Genomic DNA, 27,732 nt, shown 5'->3' on the forward strand with positions numbered 1-27,732 from the left:
GTAGGAGGGAGCTGAATCAGGGCGCAGCCACCAAGTACCTTCCCGCTTTCTCTTTGGCGGCCCCGCGGGATTGGCCAGAGCCCGCGCCGAAGTACTACGGAGGCTCGCGGCCTCCACTACGCACGCGCCGAGAAAGCGGGCGCGGGGGCGAGGGAGCAAGGGAGCAGGCTCGAATACGTGCGCGTGAAAGAAGTAACAAAATACGCAGAGGCGGTGTTTTCCGCTCCCGCTCTAACTTTGGCTCCGCCCGCTGCCCAACCCAAACTTCTTATTGGTCAAATACCTTCGGCGCCATTGGTCCGAGAGCTAAAGGACCGGGTCTGTCCGAATAACTGCCTGCTCCTGGAGCCGCAGTGAGGACGGTCAGTTGCGATGTCGCCTTCAGGCATTTGTTTAGAACATGCTCGTGGGGCCTGAAGGGGCTTTGTGTGTTTACCAGAGCAGTTGAGAGTTCGACTGGACGTTTCAAAGATGCCGCCCAAAGGGAAAAGCGGTTCTAGGAAAGGGGGTAAAGGTAGAGCGGCCAGAGCAATCCGGGAGAATGGGGTCGGGTGAGGATCGAGGGGAGAGAGCAGACCGGCGACCTCCCCGGGGTCTGTGCTTGGAGACAGAGAGTGGCTGTGACTAGAGAGCTGACCGGGAAGTGATTAAGTTGGAGACAATGAGTGTGGACTTTTCTAGAAAGCTGTCATTGAGAAGACATGGAAATTTGATGGTAGATAGAAGAGGACAAAGGATTAAGAGGAAGTTGTAATTTGTTTTTTCAGAATGGGGACAACTTGGGAGTGAGGCTTGCGTGAAGGATCCCGTAGTTAGGTAAAGGTACGAGGAGTGAGATTTAGGAGAAAATGGGGTCCAGGACAGAGGTGGGGCAGTTGACCTTTGAATAGGAGAAGGGACACCTTATGCTTGAGGTCACACAGGATGGGTGTGGTTGTAAAATTTGGGGCCAGAGAGGGGGAAGGGGTGGGGTTTGTAAGCATTGAGATCATGCTTAATGGCCTCAATTTCTTAATAAAGTGAGAAGCAAGAGTAATTTTTTAGACCAAGTGGCAGGGACTGAGTAGGGGTCTTGAGAGTGGTAAAGGTTTGGAGTAGCCACTGAGGATTATGAGACAGGGAATGAAACATTAAGAAAAGGATGACCCTTCAGGGCTGAGAGCCTAAGATTGAAGGCCATGAATTTGTTGAGGACAAATCCATACAGTCATGATTTACCTAGTAGTGTGCAACTAGCACAATAGGATTGAAAAGAGCTGGGTATAGCTTTCAGCCAGGGTTGAGGTTTCATTGAACAATGATAACAGAAGGATAGCAATACAAGGGATTTAAGGGTGCCATGGGAATGCAGTTCAGATGATCAAGCATGGGGTCCAGACTGGGAAGGGAAGGAGAAGTCTGACAGTCTAGGGGAACATAGCAGGATAAAGGAACTGAAGTTGGGAGGGGTGGTTTCTGTGAAGTCAAAGAGCCAGTGTTGTGGGAATGAGGCATAAGGAGGTTGGAAGAACAGGAAGTTGTAGCCAGAGACTGAACTACTAGTTCCCAGTGGCACAGTTCCCCTCTGTGCCCCTGGGAAGCAGGTGGTCTGGAGTTGAAGGCTGGGCATTCAGGAGGGAGATGTCAAAGTGTGAGGTCAGGTTGTTGGATGTTTCCACAGCATAGATGGTGAGGTAATCCAGAATGATGGCAGGAGTGAGGGTGAAAAGGAAGCCTGAAGTTGCTGCCAGAGTCTTCAGTCAGTGAGAGGGAGTGAGGTAACAGAAGATGACAGCATCCAACAGGGGAGAGAATGGGATAACTGGAAGTCATTGTTCGAGAGAGAATATACACAAACCCACTAAAGAGTTTGGTGTAATAAAACTCCACGGCAGTAACATTTTCTTAGGCATTTGGTGGTCAGTATTTGGGGTTTTCAGTTATTTGAACATTTACTGGACAGCTGTTGTGTTGCCAGGCATAGGAGATGCTAAGACAATTAAGGTGAAGTCTCCTGATTAAAACTTTTCAGTGGTTCCCTTTTACTTCTAGGATATATTTCAAGTTCCTTAATGGGGTCCAAAAGCCTTTGTGCCCTAACCCTCAGCCACCTCCCCTTGGCTCATCTTACAGGACTCTCACCCAACGTTTGGCTCCATCCATAGTTTGCTACACAGATCATACTGTTCCTCCAACCCTGGAGTATCTCCTCACCCTTGTCCTTTCTTCACCTGGTCCGCTCCTTCTCATGCAGGAAACCTGTGACTGGCTAAAATAGCCCTCTGTGCTTCCACAGCCCCCTGTCCACAGATTGTAGATCATCCTTCTGAAATGATCTGTTGACATATCTTTTCTCCCCAGTAGAATGTGAGCTCCCTGAAGGAAGGTACCATGGCTTGTTCATCTTTGTATCCCCAGTGCATGGAATTTAGTAGTCACATTAGGAAATGTTGATTGAACTGAATACTTAATCCAGCATTAGTTCTTAGGAACCTCAGCCTCTGACAGTAAGTATGCTGCCATCAACACAGAAGTTGCCATGGTAGTAAAATGTAAGGTGCTGCCAGTGATTGTTAATCTGAGCATTGATAACTTCTTAGGAAGGTAAGAGTAGGCAGTGTAGTAGACTCCAGGAATTTAGACATGAATGTATTCTTTAGCTGAATATGGGTGGTGGAAAATGTTATCTATTTAAAATATATTTTCAGAGATTTTACTTACTGGAATCATGAGTACTCAGATGCATAGTTACAGTGCTTAATAGAAATCTTACAAGAGCTCAGGGGTTTGCCCTGGAGGAAGGATTTCAAATTGAGTCCAGAAAATCTGGATCAGTCTTCTGGTGCTCTCATTCATCCATTAACATGGTCATGTGTATCCATTTTCTGTGAAAAGTTTATGTAGGGCATGACTTACCTGTTTTAAGAGAGGTGAGTCACAGATAATTTAGCTTGATGTCATGAAGTGTCTGGCAGAGTTCCCTTTTGAAGCTTGGTGCTACGATGGAAGAGTGAACTCCTGCTGTGTTGGACCTTTCTGCAAATATCAAGGTGCAATTTAAATGAGTACCTGTCATCTCTTCTCTGTAGGGGGAGCAGCCTCTGGGAGTGACTGTTCTGACAAGAAGGCTCAGGGTCCCAAAGGTGGTGGCAGCACAGTAAAGGTGAGTTACTAGCTCCTTCTTTTTGTTTCATGGTAAATATAAGTAACAAAGATAATGTGTTACTCGGCACACAGAAGAGGAAAAGACAGCATGCTTAACTCATTCTAAGACGTTCACCTAACACTCATGTAAAATCAACATAACACAAAATTGGAAAATATAGACTAATCTCACTTAAGAAGAGTAATTCCTTTTAAATACTTTCTCAAATGCTTTCCCAGGCACCCAGAATTTTTTCATACTTTAGTATTGTTCCTTAAAATGTATTAAGTTATGTCTTCCCAGTAAGTGAATTAATTATTTCTCAGGAAAAAATATTTTATAAAACTAAGAGCTTAGGTAAGCAAACAAAGGCACTGGTCTCATTAGATAGCTTCCCCATTGGTGAGCTGCAAGTGGGGCCCTGAGCATGAAAGTGGAGACAATTGCAAATAAGTACTTGAAGTACTGGACCTAGTTACCGAGGAGTGTCTGCCCTGGGAGAGTATAATCTGGAAACAGAACTGTACTGCTCAGTGCTATGTAACAAGGCAGTTTTCATGTGTCATTCAGGATATGGGATCCCATGCTTTGATTCCTTCATTCAATAATGATTTATTAGTTTTGTTTTGTTTTTAGATTTCACATATAAGTGAATTCATATGGTTTTTCTCTTTCTCTGCCTGGCTTATTTCATGTTGTCAACAAATAGCAGGGTTTTTCTTTTTTAAACAAAATGAACAAAACATCAGTAGACCCAGAGACACGGAGAAGTGCCTGGTGGTTGCCATGGGGGAGGGGCTGGGGCAGGTGGGTGAAACAGGTGAAGGGGAGAAAGAGGCACAAAATCTCAACTGTAATATACATTAGTCACAGGGATAAAAGTACAGCATAGAGAATAGTTCTGTAACATTTTTCTATGTTGAAAAAAATCAATTGAAAAATAGAAACATAATCTTGAAATATATGTATTTAGGAAATGTCAAAAAAATTCTAAACAGGTGAACTTTAAAATAATAATATTAACTAATTATTATTATTATTTAGTGACATCTGCCCTGTGCCAAGCAGTGTACTAAATTCTGGGTATTATTAAAAAAAAAACAAGTAAGAGATGGTTCCTGTTATCACAGTCTAGCTGGGAGCAGTTAGGTAAGGAAGTCAATTTCATGGCTATGATAAGCACACCAGTGGAATGGCATCATACAAATGCAAGCATACACATGCAGCCGAAAAAAAGAGAGGGGGGGTGTAAATAGCATGGGCCATTTTCTGCCCACTTTTCTACTCAGTGAACCTGTGCCGCAGAGAGAGGGTGAGGTGGGAGACCTGAATCTGCTTCTCCATAGTTGACCTCTGTTCTTGTATGAGCATCCAGCTATGTGAAGTGGGATTCTGGAATCCAAAGGTAAATTTTTGGCCCCCAAATACAAACCAGCTATTTCACTTGGAATTCAGCTGAAGAAGTAATCATTGTTACAATACAGGTGGGAGAGACAGGCTATGCTGGGCCTGAGGAGGGCTGACATGCTGGTCTACAGTATGGCATCTTCCTAAGGGGTGTTGCAGGTAACTTTGGCTATATGCAGTTGTCACCTCATAGGCTCACTTTTACTTTTACAAGCACCCAACTTAAGAGACTACTCCACTGTGTATGGCTTTAAAGAGATGTCTTGCCCTTTCTGGAAAAAAAATGTTAAGTATATGGACATGAGGTATACGGAAAGGAGTGGCATTTAATGAGGTAGGAAAATTGAGTAGGGTTAAACTTCTTTGTTAAGCTTTTTCTTTTGAGATAATTTTAGACTCATATTCAGTTGTAAGAAATAATACACATACCTTTTACTCTGTGTCCCCTTACGGTAACATCTTACAAAACTCTAGTACAATAGCATATCCAGGAGATTGACATTGATAGATATAGTCAAGATACTGGAGCATTACCATCACTGCAGGGATCCTTCCTGTTGCCCTTTTCTAGCCACACCCAGTTCACCCCATCTCTTCTCCTTTGTTAATCTTGGCAGCAACTAATCTGTTCTCCATTTCTGAAATTTTATCATTTCAAGAGTATTACATGAATGGAATGATACAGTATGTAACCTTACGGGATTGGCATTTTCACTCAGCATAATTATGTGGAGATTTTATTCAAGTTGTTGCGTGTATCAGTAGTCTGTTATTTTGTATTGCTGAGTAATGTTCCATGGAATGGAAGGGCCATAGTATGTATAACTGCTCACCTGCTGGAGGACAGCTCGGTTTCCAGTGTTTGTGAAGGCCCCAGCAGGGGGTGGACCCCAGAACTCTCCAGCCTTTAAGGGTCTAAGCACCTTCTACATCCTGGCACCCTGCTTTAGACCCCACTCCTCAGCCTCCCTGCCCTGGGTCACTAGAACTGTCCAGACTCTGAAATGCATATGCTCACCGTAGCTTCCCTCCTCCTTCTCTTCCCACCTCCCCCCAGTCCTGTTCTGTTCTGAGCATACAGACCTACAGGACCTCAAACCCTCCCTGTTCTCCTCACCTCCCAGGCATCATGTCTGTTCTCCAAGCCCTATATGTCCTGTAAACAGGAAATTCCATATGACAGCTTGACCACTGGCTCAAGGAGCCCTGACTCCTTTTCCTTTTGGTCATAGCTACATCCACCTGCCAAACTACAACTCAGGGTCAGTCCAGTGAGCTACTTTCTTTACACTTAAACCCGGAACCGCTGGGCCGTACTGGAGAATCACACAGTCTGGGAATTGGGGTCACTAATTCCTGGTCTCCAACTTCAGCTAGGCCCTCAGGACTAGCTTCACCACTCACCTCAAGCCATCCACCAGCCTGCTGCATTCAGTCAGCAGATTAATTTCATCCAGTGGTTCTCTACCCTAGTGTACATCAGATTTACGTAGAGAGCTCCTAAAACTGCCAGTACCTAGGGTCCCATACCAGACCAGCTGCCTCAGAATCTCTGCGAGGTGGGGCCTGGACCTTGATACATTTTTTAGAAGCTCTGGGGGCAATTCTGATTTGCTGCCAGGGTTGAGAAACACAGTATCACAGGGTTGGTGTGAGGATTTCATGAGACAGTGCATGTAAAGCACTTATCACAGTGCCTAGCAAATATTAAGTACTCAATAACTTTCAAGTATTTTAATTTTCATAAGAAAATGGAAACCAGACCTATAGTTAAGAACTCAGCTTTTCAGCCCCCTACCAACAAAGTTTCACCTCTACCTGCCTCCTCTCACTCCTCACCTTTCTTTCTGTAGGGCTAGGTTCTCCAAGAGGGCTCTGAGGGTCTGACCTGCTTCCTTCATTTATCTCCACCTTCTTTCTTTGCTCTGTCTTCAGCCATTGCCTCTTTATTGCCTCATTCCCTTCATTCTGAAAACATGTCCAGGGACCTTAAAGTACACGTCTGTGACCCTTGTCCTCTGACCAAAGCCCTTGATCCTGCTTTTCCAACTCGGTTGGGGGCGCACCCCATGCACAGTACCCTTCCTGCTTCTCACCTCCTCCTGTCAGCCTGCTGTGGGCTGGCTTCTGCACTACTCTCCTGAAAACGCTTTTGTCAGGCCATGGACCGGTCACTGCTGAGTTGATTGTACTTCTTAACATGTTCACTCTGCAGCATTTAACCCTGTCGACCATTTCCTCAAAACTTTCTCTTGCCCTGGTTTCTGTTAACATGCCTTTCTTTCCTACCCATCTGGCCCTTCCTTTTTATCATGCTTGTTGAGCTTCTTTCTTTGCTTACTGCTTAAACATTGATATTCTCTAAGAATGTCCTTAACCTCCTTTCCTCCTCTTTCTCCATAGCCTCCCTGGGTAGTCTCATCACCTCCCATAGCATCAGCTACTACTTCCATGTGGGTGTTCCTAAATTCTCTCTGTAGCTTGGTGCTCTTCAAAGATGCCAATCTTCTACAGTTGCCAGTTGGTCAGGCATACTTAACAAAGCCCACAAAGTACCACAGACTCAGCATGTCTCACCTGTCAAACTGTCCAAGCTAGAATACTTATTTGTTCGTTTGGTATCCCTTTTCTGTGATCATGAATGCTGTGTGCACTTTCCCAGTGAGTGAAGCAGGTGGTTGCTTTGTGAGTGTGGAAGCAGCAAGTGGCAGGCGGTCTAGAAGCTGTTGTAGCCCAGCCAAGTTGAGGTCTCATGAACCATCTTTGTCCCCCAAAATGTGTCTCTCTAGTGCCAGATTGTTTGTCCATCTCCCCTGGAGAATGCTGGACACATTCTCTAGAAGTTTGCCTTTCTGAGCCTAGCTTTTTGACAACAGTCTTTCCTTTGCTGTGTTCATATCTCCCATGTAGCCCCTCCAGTCAGGAAGGTACTTCTGTAGGCCTGGGATCCCATTGCCCTCAGTTTCAGTAGTTGAACCCTGAGGACAACCTTGGTTTGCTGGTCTCTGAGTTTATAAGGGGACACTTTTAGTCCCCACCCCAGTGCATCCATCACCTGTAATATGAAACAATTCTGTCTGAATGACAAGCAGGAAATCCTGTAAAACAGACACCTTGACAACATCATTTTTAAGGATATAGTGATTTTTTAAAAACATCCTGTGTGAACATAGGTCAAATCTGAATACTTCTATAAGGTTGAGTACTCTTAATACTCAATATATGATACTTTTTTTTATTAAGGTATCACTGATATACACTCTAATGAAGGTTTCACATGAAAAACATTGTTACGACATTCACCCATATTATCAAGTCCCCACCACATACCCCATTGCAGTCACTGTCCATCAGTGTAGTAAGATGCCAGAGTCACTACTTGTCTTCTCTGTGCTACACTGTCTTCCCCATTACCCCACACACATGCCATATGTACCATCAATATATGATACTTTTTTACCTTGAATTGTGGGGAGAATTGACACTGGCTCTCTTTGTAAAATGTATCTCAGTTTTTTTAAATATCATCCCCATGCTGATAAAATAATAGCTAGCCCTAACTGAGTAATAGCTGCACTACCTCAATTTTCATAACTCCAGGAGAACACATAGGTACTGTTAGTATTTCAGTGCTCAAAGAAGGAAACACTTGGAGATATAACAACATGCCTAAGGTCCTATAGCAGAATTGGGACAGGACTCCAGGACCAAAGTTTGTAACCATTGTTTCCTTTTCCTCTTTCATTGAGGTACACGGTAAAAGATGGGTGCTTCCAACAGCCAGGTGTCCATTTTCCCTGTACACTGGGGTTCTGTGATACTGTCTTGATGTGGGAATTGGGTTTGTGGCCATCACCCAACTGGGCAACTTTCCAGGCTTCTCCATTGCCATGAGCTAATGCGTTTGTAGCTAATGGAGGAAATCCAGATATGACTGCTGTACTGTGAGGAAAGGACTCATTTGGGCCTTCAACTATTACATGAACATACTTTCTCCTTGTAGGTCAGACACATCCTGTGTGAAAAACATGGGAAAATCATGGAAGCCATGGAAAAATTAAAGTCTGGAATGAGATTCAATGAAGTAGCCACACAATATAGTGAAGATAAAGCCAGGCAAGGGGTATGGTGCTCTTAATCTTTTAAGGTGATCTGTCCCTCATGGAGGACACACAGCAAGCAGTAGGATTGTTTCTATGTTCTGCCATTAATTTTAGCCATATCGTGGTTTAAAGATCTTAAAAGCCAAATGTCCAACTTGTGAACAATTGAATATGGGTCACCTATCTAAACTCAGGCATGGTCAAACTTAAACACAGCTAACAAAGACACCACAGCATTGTGAGTGCTTATGTGTTCAGTCCAGGGGTGGACCTTCTCCATCTGCTTGTCTTTGTTGAACCTACTTTACAGTCCAGATTAATCAACCTAGGAACCTTAGTGTGCATATTGGGAAATTCTCAAGCTACACTAGAACTGTTCCCTCTTCAGAACCACCTGACCTCACTTATCTTTTGGGTTTTTCAGGGCGACTTGGGTTGGATGACCAGAGGGTCCATGGTGGGACCATTTCAAGAAGCAGCATTTGCCTTGCCTGTAAGTGGGCTGGATAAACCTGTGTTTACAGACCCTCCAGTTAAAACAAAATTTGGATACCATATTGTTATGGTTGAGGGGAGAAAATAAAATCATATGAGAGACTGAATGTTTTATATATTGTTTATTTCTTTAAAAGATGTTGAGTAAGCCTTGTATTTTAGGAACTCTGACATTGGTAGTTTGTAGGTGCAAAATCAAGTGGGTAAAAGTTAGTGTTTAGTAGGTATTCAGTCAGGAGTTCTCAAAGATAAGTCAAGCCAACTCCTTTTAACCTGTAGTCCCTTTCCTCCCAGAACTACTTTGTCTTGATTCTCAGTATATTTCATAATTTAGAAACTGTCTCTAAGAGAGCCAAGTGTCAACTCCCAGTATTCACACATTGAATTGGACATCAAAGACAGATTAGCATATGAAAATCATAAAAATAAGCTCCTAGACAACACTTGTTTTATAAGTTAGCCAACTTTGATCTGCCAGAACATATATTAAGCTCTGTTGTCTTAACATAGTATGTGGCACTCAATGAACCATTCAACATTAACTCCTTTCTTTTTAAATAAGTGTTTATTGGAGGGAAAAGGGCTCTTAGTTCTTCTACCAGTTGTTTTTACAAGACTAAGCTGCCATTCACCAAGTGCTTGTCAAAGGGGGAGATGTCACCATAAAAACATTCCCTCATCTTCAAATGGATGGCTTACATCATGACCACCCCTCCCAGGGCCAGTGTTCTGTGTATCTACATTTAAAAAATTTCAATACCATATTTATGATATGCCAAAAAAGTGTAAAAATATTGTAAATGCTATACTGCTTCAAAATTAAAACTGCCAACACAACTGATTCTTCACAGTTCTTTTAATACACTGTTCTCTAGCTGCATGTGACATGCCCACATTATGCCACATAGTGGCAACTTCATTTAGAGACCTGTTTCCCATTTTAGAAGAGTTTCTGAGCACCCCAGCAGGTTATGCCTCCATGAGATTTTCCCCACTGAGCAGACTAAAGGGTGTCCCATTCCCTGGGATACACAGATAGGCCAGTATGATAGAGATGTTTGAAATAAGCCTAAGATAAAACTGCTTTAAAAACCACATTCAAAACAAGGTCTCTAAATGAGGGCTATAAATTGTGAAAGTCTTGAAGGAAATTCTGAAAAGCTTTATATGAGACACTACCTAGCCAGAGTCCTTTGCTCTGGACATTGGCTTACCCAGGATACTTCTGTTGGGATGTCACCACACAGAAAGGAAGCCAGAATGCTGGAAAGGTGGACTAAAAGCAAACTAATTTATGTGGCATGGAGAGAGAGGTTATAGCTAGCTTGTGAGAAAGGAATGAGTCTGACACTAAGCAAACCTTTGGGAAGTTAGCTTTTGACTGGCATCTAAGGTTCTGAAAGAGTTGGTAAATGAAAAAGTTAAGGATTTATACAGATTTACACACATAGAATATGTATTCAATTCTACTTTGAAACCACATCTTTTAAGTTCAATGCTTAATGAACAAACCTCATTTGCAGTAAAATAATTGCAAATTGAAATCAAAATGAGATCCCACTTTTTATCTGATTTGCAAAGTTCAAAACATTGAACATATTGTTGGTGAGGGTAGGGGAAACAGGTATTCGTGGTAAATGGTGAAAACAGGTGAATGGTGGAAATAGACACTACTGTAACCTCCATGGAGAACAATGTGGAAATGTCCATCAAGATTATAAATACACCATTTGACCTAGCAACTCCATTTGTAGGAATTTATCCTGTAATCATATGTATAAATGGTACAAGGATATTCATTTCAGCACCAGTTGGAAACTGTCCATCAATACAAGATGATAAATTATGGTATGTCCACTTAATAGGATGTCATACAACTGTGTTAAAAACTAAGTGGAGAACAGTGTATGTAGTTTATTATTTGGGTAAATCATATATACATATTGCAAGTCTTGGGAAAGGAAATCCCGGGGCAAAATACCTCTACAACCGAAATCAGTCAAAGGGAGAAATTAAGTATAAAACCCGGTTATTGCTTACAAACTGCAGTCTAGGGCCTTCTCTCTTTCCTGCTCCAGCAGCGGCAAATCTGGCCCTCTCCCTCACCCTCCAGGTACAGATAAGCCCTCCGTTGCGCAGGTAATTACTCACTGATATGGAGATGAACTTCTCCCCACCCCTGAGGAACGATGCAAATGCACTAAAGCCATACTTCTCTCCACCCTTGAGCTCCTGTTCATATGCATATGTACTAAAGCCAGGGGAGATATTCTGGACGTACTACAATTTTACCCACACACATACATGCTTGTGCCTATACATACATAGACTGTCTCCAGGAACAGCAATCCAGACCTGGGGGCAGGGGCAGTTGAGAGACTTTTTACATCATACCCTTAAATTAGGAGTCTTAATCTGTTTGCCATGGAGCCCTTTGGCATCATACCCTTAAATTAGGAGTCTTAATCTGTTTGCCATGGAGCCCTTTGGCAGTTTGTCCAAGCCTGTGGCTCCGTTCTCAGAGTGTTGGTTTTACATGAATAAAATACATAGGATGACAAAGGACACCAATTATACTTAAGTAATCAAAAGTTTTGTTTTACAAAACAATTATTCTGTACTTAACTGTGTAAATATATGTTTTCCTGAGTTCTGTGAGCTGTTGTAGCAAATTATTGAACCTGAAGGAGCAGTCATGGTGTCTTACCAATGGGTTTTAGCCCCGGGCAAGTTCACTATGGATTCAGAGTGTGACCAAAGAAATGACAGTAGAACGTTCTTGGGGTGAAAGGGTTATACCCAACTTTATTTCCATGGTGGCAGGTCAATCACTAGAATCATATCCACGATTGCATGCAGCAAGCTGGTCTCTGCCTCTGGGCCTCTCTACCCATGCAGCTGTCTCAGTCTCTGTTTTGGCGCTGCCACCACTCCAGTCTTGTCTCTGCTCTCCCGCAGCCTTGCAGCTGTGCCACTGTCGCCCAGAGCACTGGGCAGGGCTCTTTATATAAAGTCTGATGATGTACTGCCCACACATGTAGTGAGCTAGCCAACCAGGGCCAGGTGAGAACCCTGGCCCCAGGAACCTTCACTTCACCCACACATGGGAACCCTCAATTTGTAGCATAGGACAGAATGTAGATGATGTAGAAGCCCAGCACTAACAACAACACAATAGCTGGCTCCTGAAGTGAGGGCAGGCCTAGGAGTGAGCCTCTAAATCTGTGAAGTCTGACCCTAACTCCAGGTAGTGCCAGAATTGAGTTGAATTGTAAGACACTCAGTTGATGTCTGCAGAAAATTGGAGAACTGCTTGGTGTGGAAAACCACCTCCCACATTTGATGTCAGAAGTATTTGTAAGGGCTGAAAAGCCATTTTCTGGGTACATGACTCAGGGGAGGAGGAACTGGGTAAGGCTTGATAAACAGGTTTTGAAGAACAAATTAATCATGGACACCGGGTTGTGGGCGGCTGTGACCCTGGTCAGCTTATCTTGCAAAACCACTCTGTCTAATTGAGAAGTGGTCTTATCTTGCTCTTGCTTAACCCCCAGGATGTGACTTGCAAAAATAATATGTAACTGTAGAAAATTACTGTGAGTTAAGTGCTTTGAAAATGCTATATAAACCCTTGGCTTTGAGTGCTCTGGGTCCTTGCTGAAACCCGCTGCGTCAGGCAGACACTTGGACCCCAGCTAGCTGGAAATAAACCTCGCTGTGTGACTTGCATTATCATGACTGTCTTCTGTCTATTTGAGAGGTGGTTGACTCTGGACCCTAACAGTATTGTAAAAACAACTCTATATTACAGTGGCTTTTCATGAGGTAATGCATGGTTAAAAATGCATTTCACCTCTTACTATGTGATGGTGGCAGATCATCTCACTAAGCCTTACTTCAAACTAAAAAATAGAAATCCTCTACCTCACAGGATTATGGTTAAGGATTAAACAAGAAACCTATGTAGGGTACCCGATACATGGTAGGTACTCCATAAATGGCAGTTCCTTTTCTCTAGTGACAGAGTGGAGTGATATACTGCGCTTTGTTTCTGAGAGAACCAAACTCCCTTTCAGTCTACAACCCACAAGATACAGTGTGCTGGCATGTGTCAGAATGCAGTGGTGGGGAGTGAAGAACAGCTGAATGGTCAGCAAGGTGACCCCAGGGTAGAGTGCCGGTGATGAAGAAGCCTAACCAGGCACCTTGTCACAGCCTTCTGCTATAGTAAGATGAGAGCATAAATTAGCATGTTAATAAGCAAGTCTTAGATTTGAAAGACTAATGACAAGCTCCGGCCTAAACTAAGGAGTTTCTATAGGCATCTGCCAGTATCCTCTCAGTGAAAGTGAATGGAAAACACTTGAGAAAAGTAACTTTAATATTATTATCTGAACTCTGAGATACCAAAGTTACCACTTTCAGAATAAAATTAAGAATGGCCAGAATAATTTTACAAAAAATTTTCTCAAAATAACAGTTTATTGAGTATGTATGCCTAAAAGAAAAATACAAGAATATTCAAGTAAAGGAATACTAATGTAATGCTCAGAATACCTAAATATAAGGAAAGAAGGGGATAAAGGGATACTTTACCAAAAAGTCAGAAACAAACCTTGCTTTTTGAGATCTCTCTAGCCTTTAGCCTGCCTGAATGCTTCATGCTTCCAAAGAGTCTAATTATGGGAACAAATTACCTCATACTCTGGTAACTTTAAATATAATAAACAAGTTATATTCTCAAGTTTTATTAAGTTGCTTATACAAACTTAATGTCATGAGCATGACTTCAGGATCTGCGCTTTTTATGTCAAGTGCTCTAACAAAGCAGTTTAGGGCCTCCTGTATTTTTCCACACTCTTTCAGTTCTTTTCCATGCATAACAAGAGTCTCATAGTCGTGTGCAGCCTCCACTGCCTTATCCAGGGTAGAATCAACCAACTGTCTACCAGACAAAGGATCTAGGTCACCAAGAAAGGTCTCTTGACTGAGAGCATCAGACTTAGGTGTAGTTAACAAGCTGGACTTACTTTCTGAAGACAGTGTTTCTCTAGAAGCATACTCTTCTGTACACTCTGAGGCTTCACCACTGCTTTCCTCTGCTCCTTCTTCCAGATGACCTTTGGAAACCTCTGCTTCGTTGCTCTTGTCAAGTCTTTCCTCCATATCCTCCACATGGTCTAAAACCACATTAATAAGAGATCTCCTAGAAGCCAAGGATCTTCTCGAGTTTACAAACTTATTTATACTATCAGGTATTTTGGGTGAAAAGAACGTTCCTGGTGAACTGTCACTTTTGGGAGTTGAAGCATCAAACTGCTTTACAGATGGGAATTGAAAGGGAGATGTGTTGAATGGATTTGTGCCTGAAGTATCTTTAAAAACGTCTCCTTCATCTTCACCATCTGAAACGATCCTTCTAGCCTTACTTCTAATTTTAACTACTACTTCTTCCATCTCATCCTCTTTCTCAGAAAGATTCAGACTGAGACCTCCTTTGCTCTGCACAAACTGTGCTCCAGAATTAGCTGCAGAGCCACACAAGTTATTTTCATGCTCAGCATGCTCCAAAGACTGCCTGGAAGGATTCTGTCCATTGTCTGCAGAGTCTTCCAAGAAAAGATTGAAATCACACACATACTGTGATGGAGATGCTAAAACTTCCTCGTTCAACGTGACCCCATTTGCTGGAGCACCCTGCAGTGCACTGTGGGATGCTGCCAGATCACTGTCCACTGTTTCAGTAACAGATACATTTGAGTCTGTATTTTGATTTTCATTGATTATGGGATTAATGGCCAGGGGACTGCAGTGATGTAAAGTATCATCATCCTTCAGTTGACTGAGATCTCCCAGAGGCTTCTCTTCCAGTGCCTCCTGTGCAGGCCCCTCTCGCTGTGCCTCTTTCTGTAGAGCCATTCCTACTAAGGAGTTGGCCCAAATATCTTCTACATGTTTACACCCCTTGGGTAAAGTAGCTACAAAGTCAGCTCCAAACATGCTTTCACATGGATGGCTACCATCTTGCAGGACAGTCTCAAGCTCTTCGGGCAGATCATCAATGATTACACTTGCCATTTGGGAACTGATTTCTTCTTCTGGAGTATGATGAGTTAGAAGAGGTGAAAGCCGTGGCTGTGGTTTATTCAATTCAGGGCATTTCTTTTTTGTTTGAGAAGGAAGTAGAGTTTTTTTTGGCCAGATCCTCTCATTTCCAGTTCTTTGTCTTTCCATTAAGAGCTCTGTCTTTTGAGACTCCCGTTCAACAAGGAATTGAGCCTTCTGAACCCTTTGTTGAATATAGTGAGATTCTTCTGTCACATCAAGCTCTTCTTTAACAGACAGATCATGTGTGTACATCAAATCATGGTCTGAGATTCCAGCTATCCCCAAAGAGTACAGGTAGGCAATATGTTCATCTAATTTCTTATCAGACCTCCTCTGTGCAGCGTGCAGATACTGAAGCTGCAGTTGGGTTGCAGAGTTCTGAAAATCCTCAACTGTAAAGAGCTCTCTTAATTCCTGTTTACTAAAATAGCGGAAAGGGTTCTTCTTATCACCAGTAGTTTGTCTTATTAACGAGTCCTTAAAAACCTGTCTTCTGTATATTTTTTCCTCGACAGTCCCACAAGTGATTAGCCTATAAACCACAACATTTTCTTTCTGTCCAATTCGGTAAACTCTATCCACAGCTTGAGCATCAGTTGCAGGGTTCCAGCTAGGGTCAAAAATGACCACTCTAGTTGCTGCAGTTAATGTTAAACCAACTCCACCTACTTGAGTGGTAAGCAGAAAAACAGAGTAATCTTTATTATGCTGGAATAAGTTAATTCTTTTTTCTCGTTCCACAAGATGAGTAATTGTTCCATCCATTCTTAGTATCTTAAAGTGCCTATTCCTTAAGAGGCATTCAATGATGTTTAGGATTTGTCTTGATTGGGAAAACACCAGAGTTTGATGCCCCTCCTCTCGCAGTCTCTTTAGCAGGTCCATTAGAAATACCATTTTTCCAGATTCTTCCATCAGTGTATCATCAGTTATTTGATCAATATGGTCCACATCTGAGGAATCTTCCCCTTCATTTTCACCCTGAACAGAGAATTTGACAGCTCCTAGATTCAACAAATGACAAGCCCGTGCAGAAAGTAGTCTAGGATGATCACATAGCTTCTTTAAGACACCTAGCTCAGCCAAAGGTGAGCGTGTCTCCATTAACAACTCCTTGATATGATCTAGAGACACAAATTTCCTGTATATTTCTTCTTGTAAAGGTACAAGACGTATCCAAATAATTAAGTCATTTTTCCTGGAAAGGGAAGGCATTTCACAAATGGCATCAATATCTACATTCCCTTCACTGAGTCTCACCTCTGGGCTGCTTGACTTTTTCCTCTGTACCTCTTCTTTTGACCTCCTGAGAAAATAGGGTTTTATGATGGCCATTAAGTTTTCAGATATTTTAAATCCCAAGGCTTTTTCCCCTGAGGTAGCATCTTTCTCTCTTGCTCTAGTAATAGGAGTTTCATACTCCATTTTAAAAGTTCGTGATGTTCCTAGCAGAGAACCCTGACAAGCAAAGTCAAACAGGGACCACAGTTCTTGTAAGTTATTCTGGATTGGGGTTCCTGTGAGGAGGATGCGATTACTGGCAGGAATAGCACGAGCACATATTGCTGACTTAGTAGATGAGGTTTTGATTTTATGTGCTTCATCAAGGATGACATAGTCCCACACAAACTCTTGGCCATTCAAGCTTGAAAGCTGCTGCCAATTATTGATTAACATTTGGTATGTAGTGATAATGACACCATTCCTTTGCTGAATCCGAGTGAGGTTTCTGGTACGTTCATCCTTGCTAGGACCATGAAAGGTTTTGACTCTCATTCCTGGAGTCCACTTGACAAATTCTTTTGCCCATGTGCTAATAAGATTAGTTGGCATGATCAGCAGCACATGATTCACAAGGGAAGAATCAAACATACCAGAAAGGAAAGCAATGATTTGAACAGTCTTCCCTAACCCCATATCATCTGCTAGAATACCACCTTTTCTGCCATCCCTGTATAGGCTATAGAGGAACGCTACACCTTCCTTCTGGTGCTCAAATAGTTGGTTGTGCAGTTCTCGATAAAGCAACAGGCCAGAGTTGCACACATCTGTGAATTCATCATCGCCGTGTTTTGCCACCTCCTCCAAGGCTTCCTGTATTTTTTGGATTCTGCTCATAACCTTTTCATTGGGAAAAATTTCCTTTGCCAAACTGAAAAGTTTTAATGCTGCTTCCAGATCTCCACTCTTAGTTGCTTCTTTGGCCTCTTTCACGTATCTGCGTTAAAAAAATGGTAAAAGAATATTATATAAGATTAGAAAGAAAGGAAACAGATTGAACATCCAGTCTAAGAACACGTTGGAATCCATTTTGGAATCCAAACTGTAGCTGGGCTTTTAATATCCTCAATTCAGGATGGGAAAGGTTAGCACAGACTATGCCAATGAAGGGTGGCACCACTTAAGACACAAATATCCACCAGACACTGCCAGCAATACCTCCAGGCACTTGCTGTGGAAAATGTATATGTAAAGATTACTGGTTCCACAGTATTAAAAAACTGTCACCTGAAAGAAGTATGAAGCTATTTTTTTTGTGAAATCAACCAAACAACCCATCAAACTACCGTGGGAGCACAGAAACAGTAAGGATACGTGGGCACTTCTCAGGCCTTATTTTTCTGGACCTCTGTGATGCATTTGATATTACTGATCAACCGCCCACCCCCTCCTTAAGATTCCCTCCTACTCAATTCCTATGGATTCCTCCTGGTTTCCTCCCCAATCATCGTCCATTTCTTTTCTTTTTTTTTCATTTTTAAAAAAATTTTGTTGTCATTAATCTACAATTACATGAAGAACATTATGTTTACTAGGGTCCCCCCTTCACCAAGTGCCCCCCACAAACCCCATTACAGTACTGTCCATCAGCGTAAGATGCTGTAGAATCACTACTTGTCTTCTCTGTGTTGCCCCCCACATTATACATGCTAATTGTAATGCCCCCTTTCTTTTACCCCACCCTTATCCCTCCCTTCCCTCCCATTCTCCCCAGTCCCTTTCCCTTTGGTAACTGTTAGTCCATTCTTAGGTTCTGTGATTCTGCTGCTGTTTTGCTCCTTCAGTCTTTCTTTGTTCCTATACTCCACATATGAGTGAAATCATTTGGTGTTTGTCTTTCTCCGCCTGGCTATTTTATACCCTCTAGCTCCATCCATGTTGTTGCAAATGGTAGGATTTGTTTTCTTATGGCTGAATAATATTCCATTGTGTATATGTACCACATCTTCTTTATCCATTCATCTACTGATGGACACTTAGGTTGCTTCTATTTCTTGGCTATTGTAATAGTGGCTTTTGGATGTACAGTTCTATAGATGTCTGTTAGGTCCATCTGTTCTAGTGTGTTGTTCAGTGCCTCTGTGTCCTTACTTATTTTCCGTCTGGTGGATCTATCCTTTGGAATGAGTGGCGTGTTGAAGTCTCCTAAAATGAATGCATTGCATTCTCTTTCCTCCTTTAGTTCTGTTAGTATTTGTTTCACATATGTTGGTGCTCCTGTGTTGGGTGCATATATATTTATAATGGTTATATCCTCTTGTTGGACTGAGCCCTTTATCATTATGTAATGTCCTTCTTTATCTTTTGTTACTTTCTTTGTTTTGAGGTCTACTTCTTCTGATACTACTGCAACACCTGCTTTTTTCTCCCTGTTGTTTGCATGAAATATCTTTTTCCATCCCTTGGCTTTTAGTCTGTGCATGTCTTTGGGTTTGAGGTGAGTCTCTTGTAAGCAGCATAGAGATGGGTCTTGCTTTTTTATCCATTATATTACTCTGTGTCTTTTGATTGGTGCATTCAGTCCATTTACATTTAGGGTGATTATTGAAAGATATGTACTTATTGCCATTGCAGGCTTTAGATTCATGGTTTCCAAAGGTTCAAGGTTATCTTCTTTAGTATCTTACTGTCTAACTTAACTCGCTTATTGAGCTATTTTAAACACTGTCTGGTGATTCTTTATTTTTCTCCCTTCTTGTTCCTCCTCCTCCGTTCTTTATATGTTGGTTGTTTTGTTCTGTACTCTTTTTAGGAGTGCTCCCATCTAGAGCAGTTTCTCTAACATACCCTGTAGAGGTGGTTTGTGGGAGGCAAATTCCCTCAACTTTTGCTTGTCTGTGAATTGTTTAATCTCTCCTTCATATTTAAATGATAATCGTGCTGGATACAGTATCCTTGGTTCAAGGCCTTCTGTTTCATTGCATTAAATATATCATGCCATTGTCTTCTGGCCTGTAAGGTTTCTGTTGAGAAGTCTGATAGCCTGATGGGTTTTCCTTTGTAGGTGACCTTTTCCCTCTCTCTAGCTGCCTTTAAAACTCTGTCCTTGTCCTTGATCTTTGTCATTTTAATTATTATGTGTCTTGGTGTTGTCCTCCTTGGGTCTCTTCTGTTGGAGCTTCTGTGCACTTCCGTGGTGTGATCGATTATTTCCTTCCGCAGTTTGGGGAAGTTTTCAGCAATTATTTCTTCAAATACACTTTCTATCTCTTTTTCTCTCTCTTCTTCTCCTGGTAGCCCTATAATGCAGATATTGTTCCTTTTGGATTGGTCACACAGTTCTCTTAATATTCTTTCATTCCTGGAGATCCTTTTATCTCTCTCTGCATCAGCTTCTATGCATTCCTGTTCTCTGGTTTCTATTCCATCAATGGCCTCTTACATCTTATCCATTCTGCTTATAAATCCTTCGAGAGACTGTTTCATTTCTGTAATCTCCTTCCAGACATCATCCCTTAGCTCTTGCATATTTCTCTGCAGCTCCATCAGCATGGTTATGAGGTTTATTTTTAATTCTTTTTCAGGGAGATTGGTTAGGTCTATCTCCTTCTCAGTGTTTGCCTCTGTGATCTTGGTCTGTATCAAATTCTTCTGCCTTTTCATGGCGATAGAGGTATTTGTGGGGAGCTGGCGCATGTGTTGGCTAAGAGAAAGTCCCTTCTTGCTGGTTTGTGGCCTTCCTCTCCTGGGAGAACAGCGACCCCTAGCGGCTTGTGCTGGGTAGCTGCGTGCAGGCGGGGTTTTCCTTCTTGCCCAGCCACTGTGGAGCTCCGTGGTTGCTGTGGGCATGGCCAGCCTCAGGATGCTTCTCCAATATGGCAGAGTCGCGTTGGAGGAGGAATGGGCGGGAGGCTGTTTATCACCGTGAGGGGCCTCTGAGCCGTGCTGCTGCCCCGGGGGTTAGGGCGCCCGGCCGGTGTTCTCTGGGATCCCCAGCTGCTGGGCTATGTGTCCCGGGACGCTTCCGTCCAGCTGTGGGGTCCCTGTCCCTTTAAGACTTTTAAAAAGCACTCGCTTTTCTTTGTCCTGGGTGCACCAGCTGCGGGGATCCATCCGCTCACAGGTCTTACTGTCCTGTTTTCCTAGTTTCCAGCACCCCACGCATGCACTGTGTGTCTGTGCTCTGGTGCGGATGGCTAGGGCTGGCTATTCAGCAGTCCTGGGCTCCCTCCCCCTCCCCTCTCTGACTCTTCTCCTCCCACTGGGAGCTGGGGTGAGGGGCGTTTGGGTCCCCGCAGGTGTGGATGTAGCCTGGATGTTGTCCTATGTCTTCTGGTCTCTCTTTTAGGAATAGTTGTATTTGTTGTATTTTCAAAAATATATATATATGGTTTTGGGAGGAGATTTCTGCTGCTCTACTCATGCCGCCATCTTGGTTCTCTCTCACTGGCCATTTCTTTTCTGTGTCCTCCTCAGGTTCCCATTCTCAGCCCTGGGCTCTCTTCTCACTCCTCTGACTCTCTCCTCAGGCTCTCCCAGAGCTTCCAGTCCCACCTATGTGCTCATGACTACCAAATCACTCATCCAACCCAGGGCTTGCCCCCACACTCTACTCTAGACCCACATTATAACTGCCTCTGGACATCTCCACTTGAAAGTTTCATAGGCACCTCAAATTCAGTGAATCCCAAATTAAACTCATTATTTCCATCTAAAAACATACTTCTCCATTTGTGTGGTAACAAATGACACTACAATCCACTTAGCCATATAAGCTAGAAATCTGAAGATCATCTTTGACTCCAATCCAAATATGGTCATCCTTAATCTCTTCCCTCTTTTATAACCCTCCTCATCAGTCAGACAGTCCCTGAGTCCTAATAACATTATTTCCCAATCATAACCTGTGTCTTTCCACCTCTGTTACCACTACTACAGACCAAGTCACCATCATCTCTGGCCTGGATAACTGCAACTTCCTACTCACTGGGCTCCCTATATCCACTCTTGGCCTTGCCAATACAGTCTCTACATAGCAGACAGTGACAATGTCTTAAAACACAAAGGAAATCATGTCACTCCTGAAAATCACGATTTTGAAAGGATGTGAAACAATTCACTGAGGGAAAAAGCAGTCTTTTCAACTGGATATCCATGTGCTTAGAAGAAAGAAATTGGTCCCCTTCCCCACACTACACAAGAATTTATTCAAAATGGATCAAAGAGCTAAAACTACAAAATTCTAAGAAAATATAGGCATATATTTTCATGGCATTGCATTTGGCAATGGTTTCTAAGAAATGATACCCAACATACAAGCAACCAAAGAGAACAAAAAATTGAGCTTCATCAAAATAACTTTTGTACTTCAAAGGATACCATCAACAATGTGAAAGACAACCCAAAGAATGAAAGAAAATATTTGTAAATCATGTATCTGATAAAGAATTTGTATTTAGGATATACATGTTTACAACTCAAGAAAAAAAAGGGCAAAGGCCCATACCCACTTGGACTCCAGCCATCCTGCCAGGGCAACCCTTACAACAAAGTGCCCTGGGACCTCAGATCCACACCCACATGGGCTCCAGCTGTCCTGCCAGGGCACCCCTGCAGGGAATGCAGTAGGGTCCCCCAGCCCACGCCCACTTCAGCTCCAGTCAACCTGCCAGGGCAGCCTCAGTGCACAGCATGCAAGGACCACCCGGCCTATGCCCACTTCAGCCCTCACTGTCAGCCAGGATGTCCCCTGTGTGGAGAGACTTGGAAGCCCCCAGCCTGGACCTGCTTCAGCTCCAGCCATCCTGCCAGGATGGCCCCAGTGTGGAGTGCCCAGGGACCTCCAACCTGTACCTAATACAGCACCAGCCAGCCAATCAAAGCTGCCAGGCGCACACAAGGGGACATTCCTACACAAGGCTACTCCTTCAAGACTGGGAAATGCAGCCTAATTCATAGAAACACAGAAAGTCAAAACTAGAAGACATAGGAATATGCTCCAAATGAAAGAACAAGACAAAATTTCAGGAAAAGAATAAAAGAAAACAGAGTTAAGCAATCTACCTAATCAACAGTTCAAAGTAATGGTTATAAAGATGCTCATCAGACTTCAGAGAAGAGTGGATGAACTCACTGAGAACTCCAACAAAGAGACAGAAAATATAAAAAAAACCAATGAGTTGGAGAATACAATAACTGAAATAAAAAATACACTAGCCCTCTAGTGTATCAACAGCAAATTGGAGGATGCAGAATAGATTAGTGTGGAAGATAGGGAAATGAAAAGCACCCAAACTGAACAGCAAAAATAAAAAAAGACTCTAAAAATGACAATAGGTTAAGGGACCTCTAGGACAAAATCAAGCATACTAGCATTCACATTACAGGGGTTCCAGAAGGAGAAGAAAGAGAAAGGGGCAGAAGACCTATTTGAAGAAATAGCAGAAAACTTCTCAAAAACGGGAAGGACACAGACATCCAGGTCCAGGAAGTAGAGCACCCCAAACAAGATGAACCCAAGGGGTTCCACACCAAGACACATAATAATTAAATATCAAAATTAAAGAAAAATCTGAAAAGCAGCAAGAGAAAAGTAATGAGTGAGGTACAAGGCAAACCCCATAATGCTATCAGCCAATTTTTCAGCAGAAACTCTGCAGGCCAGAAAAGAGTGGCATGAGATATTCAAAGTGCTGAAATGAAAAAAAACCCTACAACCAAGAATACTCTACCTGGCAAGGTATCATTCAGAATTGGGGAGAATTGTTTCCCAAAGAAAAGCTAAAGGAATCTGTCACCACTAAACCAGTCTTACAAGAAATGTTAAAGGGTCTTCCTTAAATGGAAAAAAGCCTATAAACAGAAGTAAAAACATTATGAATGGGAAAACTTACACTGGTAAAAGCAAACACACCAAAGGCAGTAGGTCAGTCACTTATATGCTACAATGAAGGGTAAAAGACAAAAGTGGTAAAAACAAATACAGTTAAAAAACTAGTTAAGGGAATCATAAAATAAAAAGATGTAAAATATGACATTGCATACATAAAATGTGGAGGGGGGATTAAAAATGTAGTGCTTTTACAATCTCCAAAGTAGATATACAAATGGCCAGTAAGCACATGCAAATGGGCTCAACATCATTAGTCATCAGGGAAATGAAAACCCAGACCTTAATGGGGATATCATCTCATACCCATTTAGGATGGCTAGAATCAAAACATGAGAAAATACCAAGCACTGGCAACAAAGTGGAAAAACTGGAACTCTTAATGCTGTTGGCGAGAATGTAAAATGGCGCAGCTGCTTTGGAAATCAGTCTGTCAGTTCCTCAGAAAGTAACACAGAGTTACCATGTGATCAGGGAATTTGTCTCCCAGGTACATACCTAAGAGAAATGAAAATATTTGTCCACAGAAAATCTTGCACATAAATGTTCATAAGAGTATTATTTATAAAGCCAAAAGAGGAAATAACACAAATGTCCACCAACAGATGAGTGGATAAAAAGTGGTGTATCTGTACAATGGACTATTATGCAGCCATAAAAAGGAATGAAATGTTGGTTCATACTGAACATGAATGAGCCTTGAAAACATTTTGCTACATGAAAAAATCCAGTCACAAAAGGCCACACATTTTATGATTCCATTTATATGAAATGTCCAGAATAGGCAAATTCATAGAAAAAGTACATTCTTGGTTGCCAGGGGGTAGAGGATTTAGGGACTTGCAGGGGGGCAAGAGATAATGTCTAAAGGGTAAAGGATTTCTTTCTAGGGTGATGAATATGTTCTAAAACTAATTATGGTGATGGGTGCACAACTCTATGAATATACTAAGAATTATTAAAAACTGTATACTTTAAATAAATAGGTGAAATGTATGGTATGTCAATTTTACCAATAAAGCTGTTAACAAAATTAATTCTTCAGTGGCTTCCCATAGCCTACAGAATGCAGTTTAAGCTCCTTAGCCTGGCATTCCAAGCCTTCCCTGATACAGCCAGGAACTGCTGATCTCTCTGCCTCAACCCCTGCTACTTTCTGCCTCGAACATTTTATTTTAACCCCTTATGCCCATCCTGCTACTTTGTGTCCTCTAAGCTTAGGCTCATAGAACACTCCTCTTTTTGGAAAGCACTCCTCTCCTTTCACCAAGCTAACCTCACTGAACTCATTCTTTCAGGCAGAGATTCTCAGCGTTCTGTAGAATCTCCTGGAGGGCTTATTAAAACGTGGATTGCTGGACCCCCAACACAGAATTCCTGTTTCTGTAATGAGAATCAAGAACTTGTATCCCTATAAAGTTTCCAGGTGATAGTAATGCTTGTGGTACAGAGACCACAATATTCTATCAGTGTATTAAATAATTACAAAACAATCTAGCTGTATTACAAATGAATAAAACAAGCTCCCTAAAGAGGTCAGCAGTAAAAGGTCCTGACCTAAGTAACCTAAGAAATGAGTGAAGTCTGTAAGACTAAAAGCAAAAGAAACAACATTAAGACCTAAGCACTCTACCCTAGGGCAGTAGATTAAGCTGTTTCCCATGGGGGATGGGCTGACAATTCTAATACTGCAATACATGTATGTATACTAGAATTGAAGAATTAAGAAAATGGGTGGCTGTAGTAGGAGGCAGGGTTCTCACTGATGGAGCGGAAGTTTACAAAGATAAGCAAGGAGATGGTTAGGGTCATCTATGTGGTAATGGATCAGAATTGGAGACATCAGTACAAACTCACCTTTAGCATAGACACAGATGGTTACATGTAGAAATATTTGCCAATGTGTATACACACGGGTTAGTATGCACACGTTTCCTTGCTGTCAGCTGAGAGGGCCGAGGAGCAAGGAAACCCCAGTGGTAATAAGCACACCTCACACTCGACCTTGATTTCTCAACCACTCTCCAATGATAGGAACAAGGGTTCCTTGGAAAATGGCTGATTCTAGAACTGTTGCAGGAAATCTACCACAGATGAGCCTGGAGCACCTTCAATATCAGAAAGCAAGGAAGTGCTCAAAAAAACCCCCCAAATACATGAAACAACCAATGCCCCACAATGATGGGAGTATCAGACACACAGGAGTCAAATAAAAGAACTCCCAATAGTCAAAGCTGGAACAATCTGAGCAACAAAATATATACTGGATTATAACCCAAAGTATAAAATAAATATCTAAGTCCATATGATATAAATGAGTGAATAAATATAGAAGAGACAAATCTTTCATGTACAAAAATTTCAAATAATTTATGTAGATACTCCACCCTCAAGGAGATGGAGCATAATTCTGGTTCCTTTGATACGGAGTGCATATAGTAACATCTTTCCAAAAAGTATAGTATGGAAAGGTATAGTTGGGGGGGTAATGTTAAAGAGAGAAGCTACCTCAATGACATGATTATAGTCATCAACAGTGATTAAGGCATGTTGATAATATGTACCCTTGGTATGATTTGATGAAAAGGTACTTTACCTCTGTAGTCTTTCCCTCAAAAAATCCAAAATCCCCATTTAATCATGAGAAAAAACCCGACAAACCCCAACTGGGGGAACATTTTACAAAATACCTGAGCAGTACTCCTCAAAACTGTCAAGGTCACCAAAAACAAGGAAAGTCTAAGAAATTACCATAAGCCAAGAGGAGGAAGGAGACATGTGACTAAATGTAATGTGGTATCCTAGGTAGGATGCTGGAACAGAAAAAGGACATTAGATAAAAGCTAAAGAAATCCAAATAAACAATGCATTTATTTAATAATAGTGTATCCATGTTGGTTACTGTAATTAATGTACCATACAAATGTAAGATGTTGACAACAGGGAAACTAAGTGTGGCTTTATGGGAACTCTGTACTCTCTTTGCAACATTTCTGTACATCTAAAACTACTCTAAAATTAAAAGTTTATTTAAAAAGAACAAGGAAAAAACTTACCTGCTTGTGTATCTGCCTGCTGTGTAGCTACCCATGAACTCCTTGAGAACAAGGGTAGGGATCAGGTCTTAAGAGCAGAGAGTCAGAAAAAGTCGACTGAATGAAAAGATAAAGAGGAGGAGAAGAGGAAGAAAAGAGCTTGATGGTTGCAAAACTCTACCATTCCTACCTTGGGAGGTCAGCTGCCCACCTTCCCTACACTGGTGGGCTTTAGAATTAAGTTCCATTCCCCGTTAATCTGATCTCAAACATGAGGCTACAGTGGTGACCACTGTACTCTTCCACCCAAGTGCCAGGCCCTGAACCCATTTTCCACTCTCCCTTTCCTCCTGACCATCCCCACCTGAGGCCTTCACCTGGATAGCTGGTCTTCGGCTTTGGGTCCAGACCTTGAAGGAGAACATAGGTCATTTTCATTACTAAGTTCCTGAACTGTACCCAGTGTCTTTAACCCTTATGTAGCCCAGGCTTCTAGCTCCAAACAGGCTTCCTCCCAAGAGTAAATAAAGGGTTTCCCTTGAGCCCTACCTCTGGGCCAGAGTCCCCATAATCACACACCAACTTTTTCAATGGAACTGTCTGCCTAGACTTCTTACCACCATCCTAAGACTCATATTGCTTCTCCCCATCCTCTACAACTCCCACATTTGTCAACCTTCTGCCTAAACCACAGCTAGAATTTACTAGTATCCCTTGGACACCACCACTTTCTGGCTGGGCTGAAGCCCTGATTCTAGCCAAGATGGCTTCCAGTCCTTGGTCCACCCTAGTTAGCAGGTCTAATACTGTATCTCAGCTTTTCCCATGCACTCTGCTCTACCTGTGAAGCTGGACCTGAGGAGGCATTCTTTCCATATAATGGAATTGGGGAAAAAGTAAAATCTGGTGTTTGTAGCACTGCTCTGGATCGCTGGTTATTTAGAAAACTGCAATGATTTCTGCAATGCAGTTTGATTTAGCCACTTAACATCTAATCACTTCTATAACATCTTACATTCCAGAGCATGTAAGTAAAACATCATTTTTACTACTAATGCAATCATGTGTCCATCTACAACACATAGGATCCCTAATAACCTGGAGAACTTAGCTAACACTTCATGGGCTCAAATATTTTTTCCAAAATTGCCCCTCTATTCTCCTTGGGCATGACCAGGAGAAGCCAGGCCTGCTTGGGAGTCAAGAGGACACAGGGAGTGTAACTAGTTCAGGAGCAAGAACCTCCTGTCAAGCAGAACAGGAAGGAAAACAGTGCTAGAGTATGGGGGGAGAATGCCATTTTTTGTTTTTCATTTACCAATTTACTAATTTTTAAAAAGACACTCATAC

General features: G+C 42.2%; 2 protein-coding genes across 4 annotated transcripts in view; one reads left to right on the top strand and one right to left on the bottom strand.

Annotated features, from left to right (window-relative positions):
* Positions 1 to 370: 370 nt before the first annotated feature.
* On the top strand, positions 371 to 9,236 carry PIN4 (peptidylprolyl cis/trans isomerase, NIMA-interacting 4). Of its 3 annotated transcripts, none has more exons than XM_036890971.2 (4): positions 371 to 514; positions 3,069 to 3,142; positions 8,535 to 8,654; positions 9,059 to 9,236. In XM_036890971.2, the coding sequence occupies exons 1-4, from the start codon at positions 472 to 474 to the stop codon at positions 9,215 to 9,217; spliced, it is 396 nt and encodes a 131-aa protein (XP_036746866.1). In that variant the 5' UTR covers positions 371 to 471; the 3' UTR covers positions 9,218 to 9,236. The 3 variants fall into 3 exon arrangements, with proteins under 3 accessions (XP_036746866.1, XP_036746867.1, XP_036746868.1); XM_036890972.2 differs by having other exon boundaries at positions 439 to 508; XM_036890973.2 differs by having other exon boundaries at positions 461 to 551.
* Positions 9,237 to 12,385: 3,149 nt separating this feature from the next.
* ERCC6L (ERCC excision repair 6 like, spindle assembly checkpoint helicase) overlaps positions 12,386 to 27,732 on the bottom strand; it is a 64,899-nt gene continuing 49,552 nt past the window's right edge. The window contains exon 2 of the mRNA XM_036890970.2: positions 12,386 to 17,455. Coding sequence (XP_036746865.2) covers positions 13,870 to 17,455 — 3,586 coding nt within the window. The 3' untranslated portion in view covers positions 12,386 to 13,869. The remainder of the gene's footprint in view (positions 17,456 to 27,732) is intronic.

Source organism: Manis pentadactyla, chromosome X (assembly GCF_030020395.1).
Source record: "Manis pentadactyla isolate mManPen7 chromosome X, mManPen7.hap1, whole genome shotgun sequence".
Lineage (NCBI taxonomy): Eukaryota > Metazoa > Chordata > Mammalia > Pholidota > Manidae > Manis > Manis pentadactyla.

Bases quoted from the DNA above. Each gene is read 5' to 3' on its own strand.
- PIN4 (XM_036890971.2), top strand. From the start codon at position 472: ATGCCGCCCAAAGGGAAAAGCGGTTCTAGGAAAGGGGGTAAAG. The intron at 515-3,068 runs GTAGAGCGGCCA...TCTTCTCTGTAG, and splicing joins TTCTAGGAAAGGGGGTAAAG to GGGGAGCAGCCTCTGGGAGT. The intron at 3,143-8,534 runs GTGAGTTACTAG...TTCTCCTTGTAG, and splicing joins GTGGTGGCAGCACAGTAAAG to GTCAGACACATCCTGTGTGA.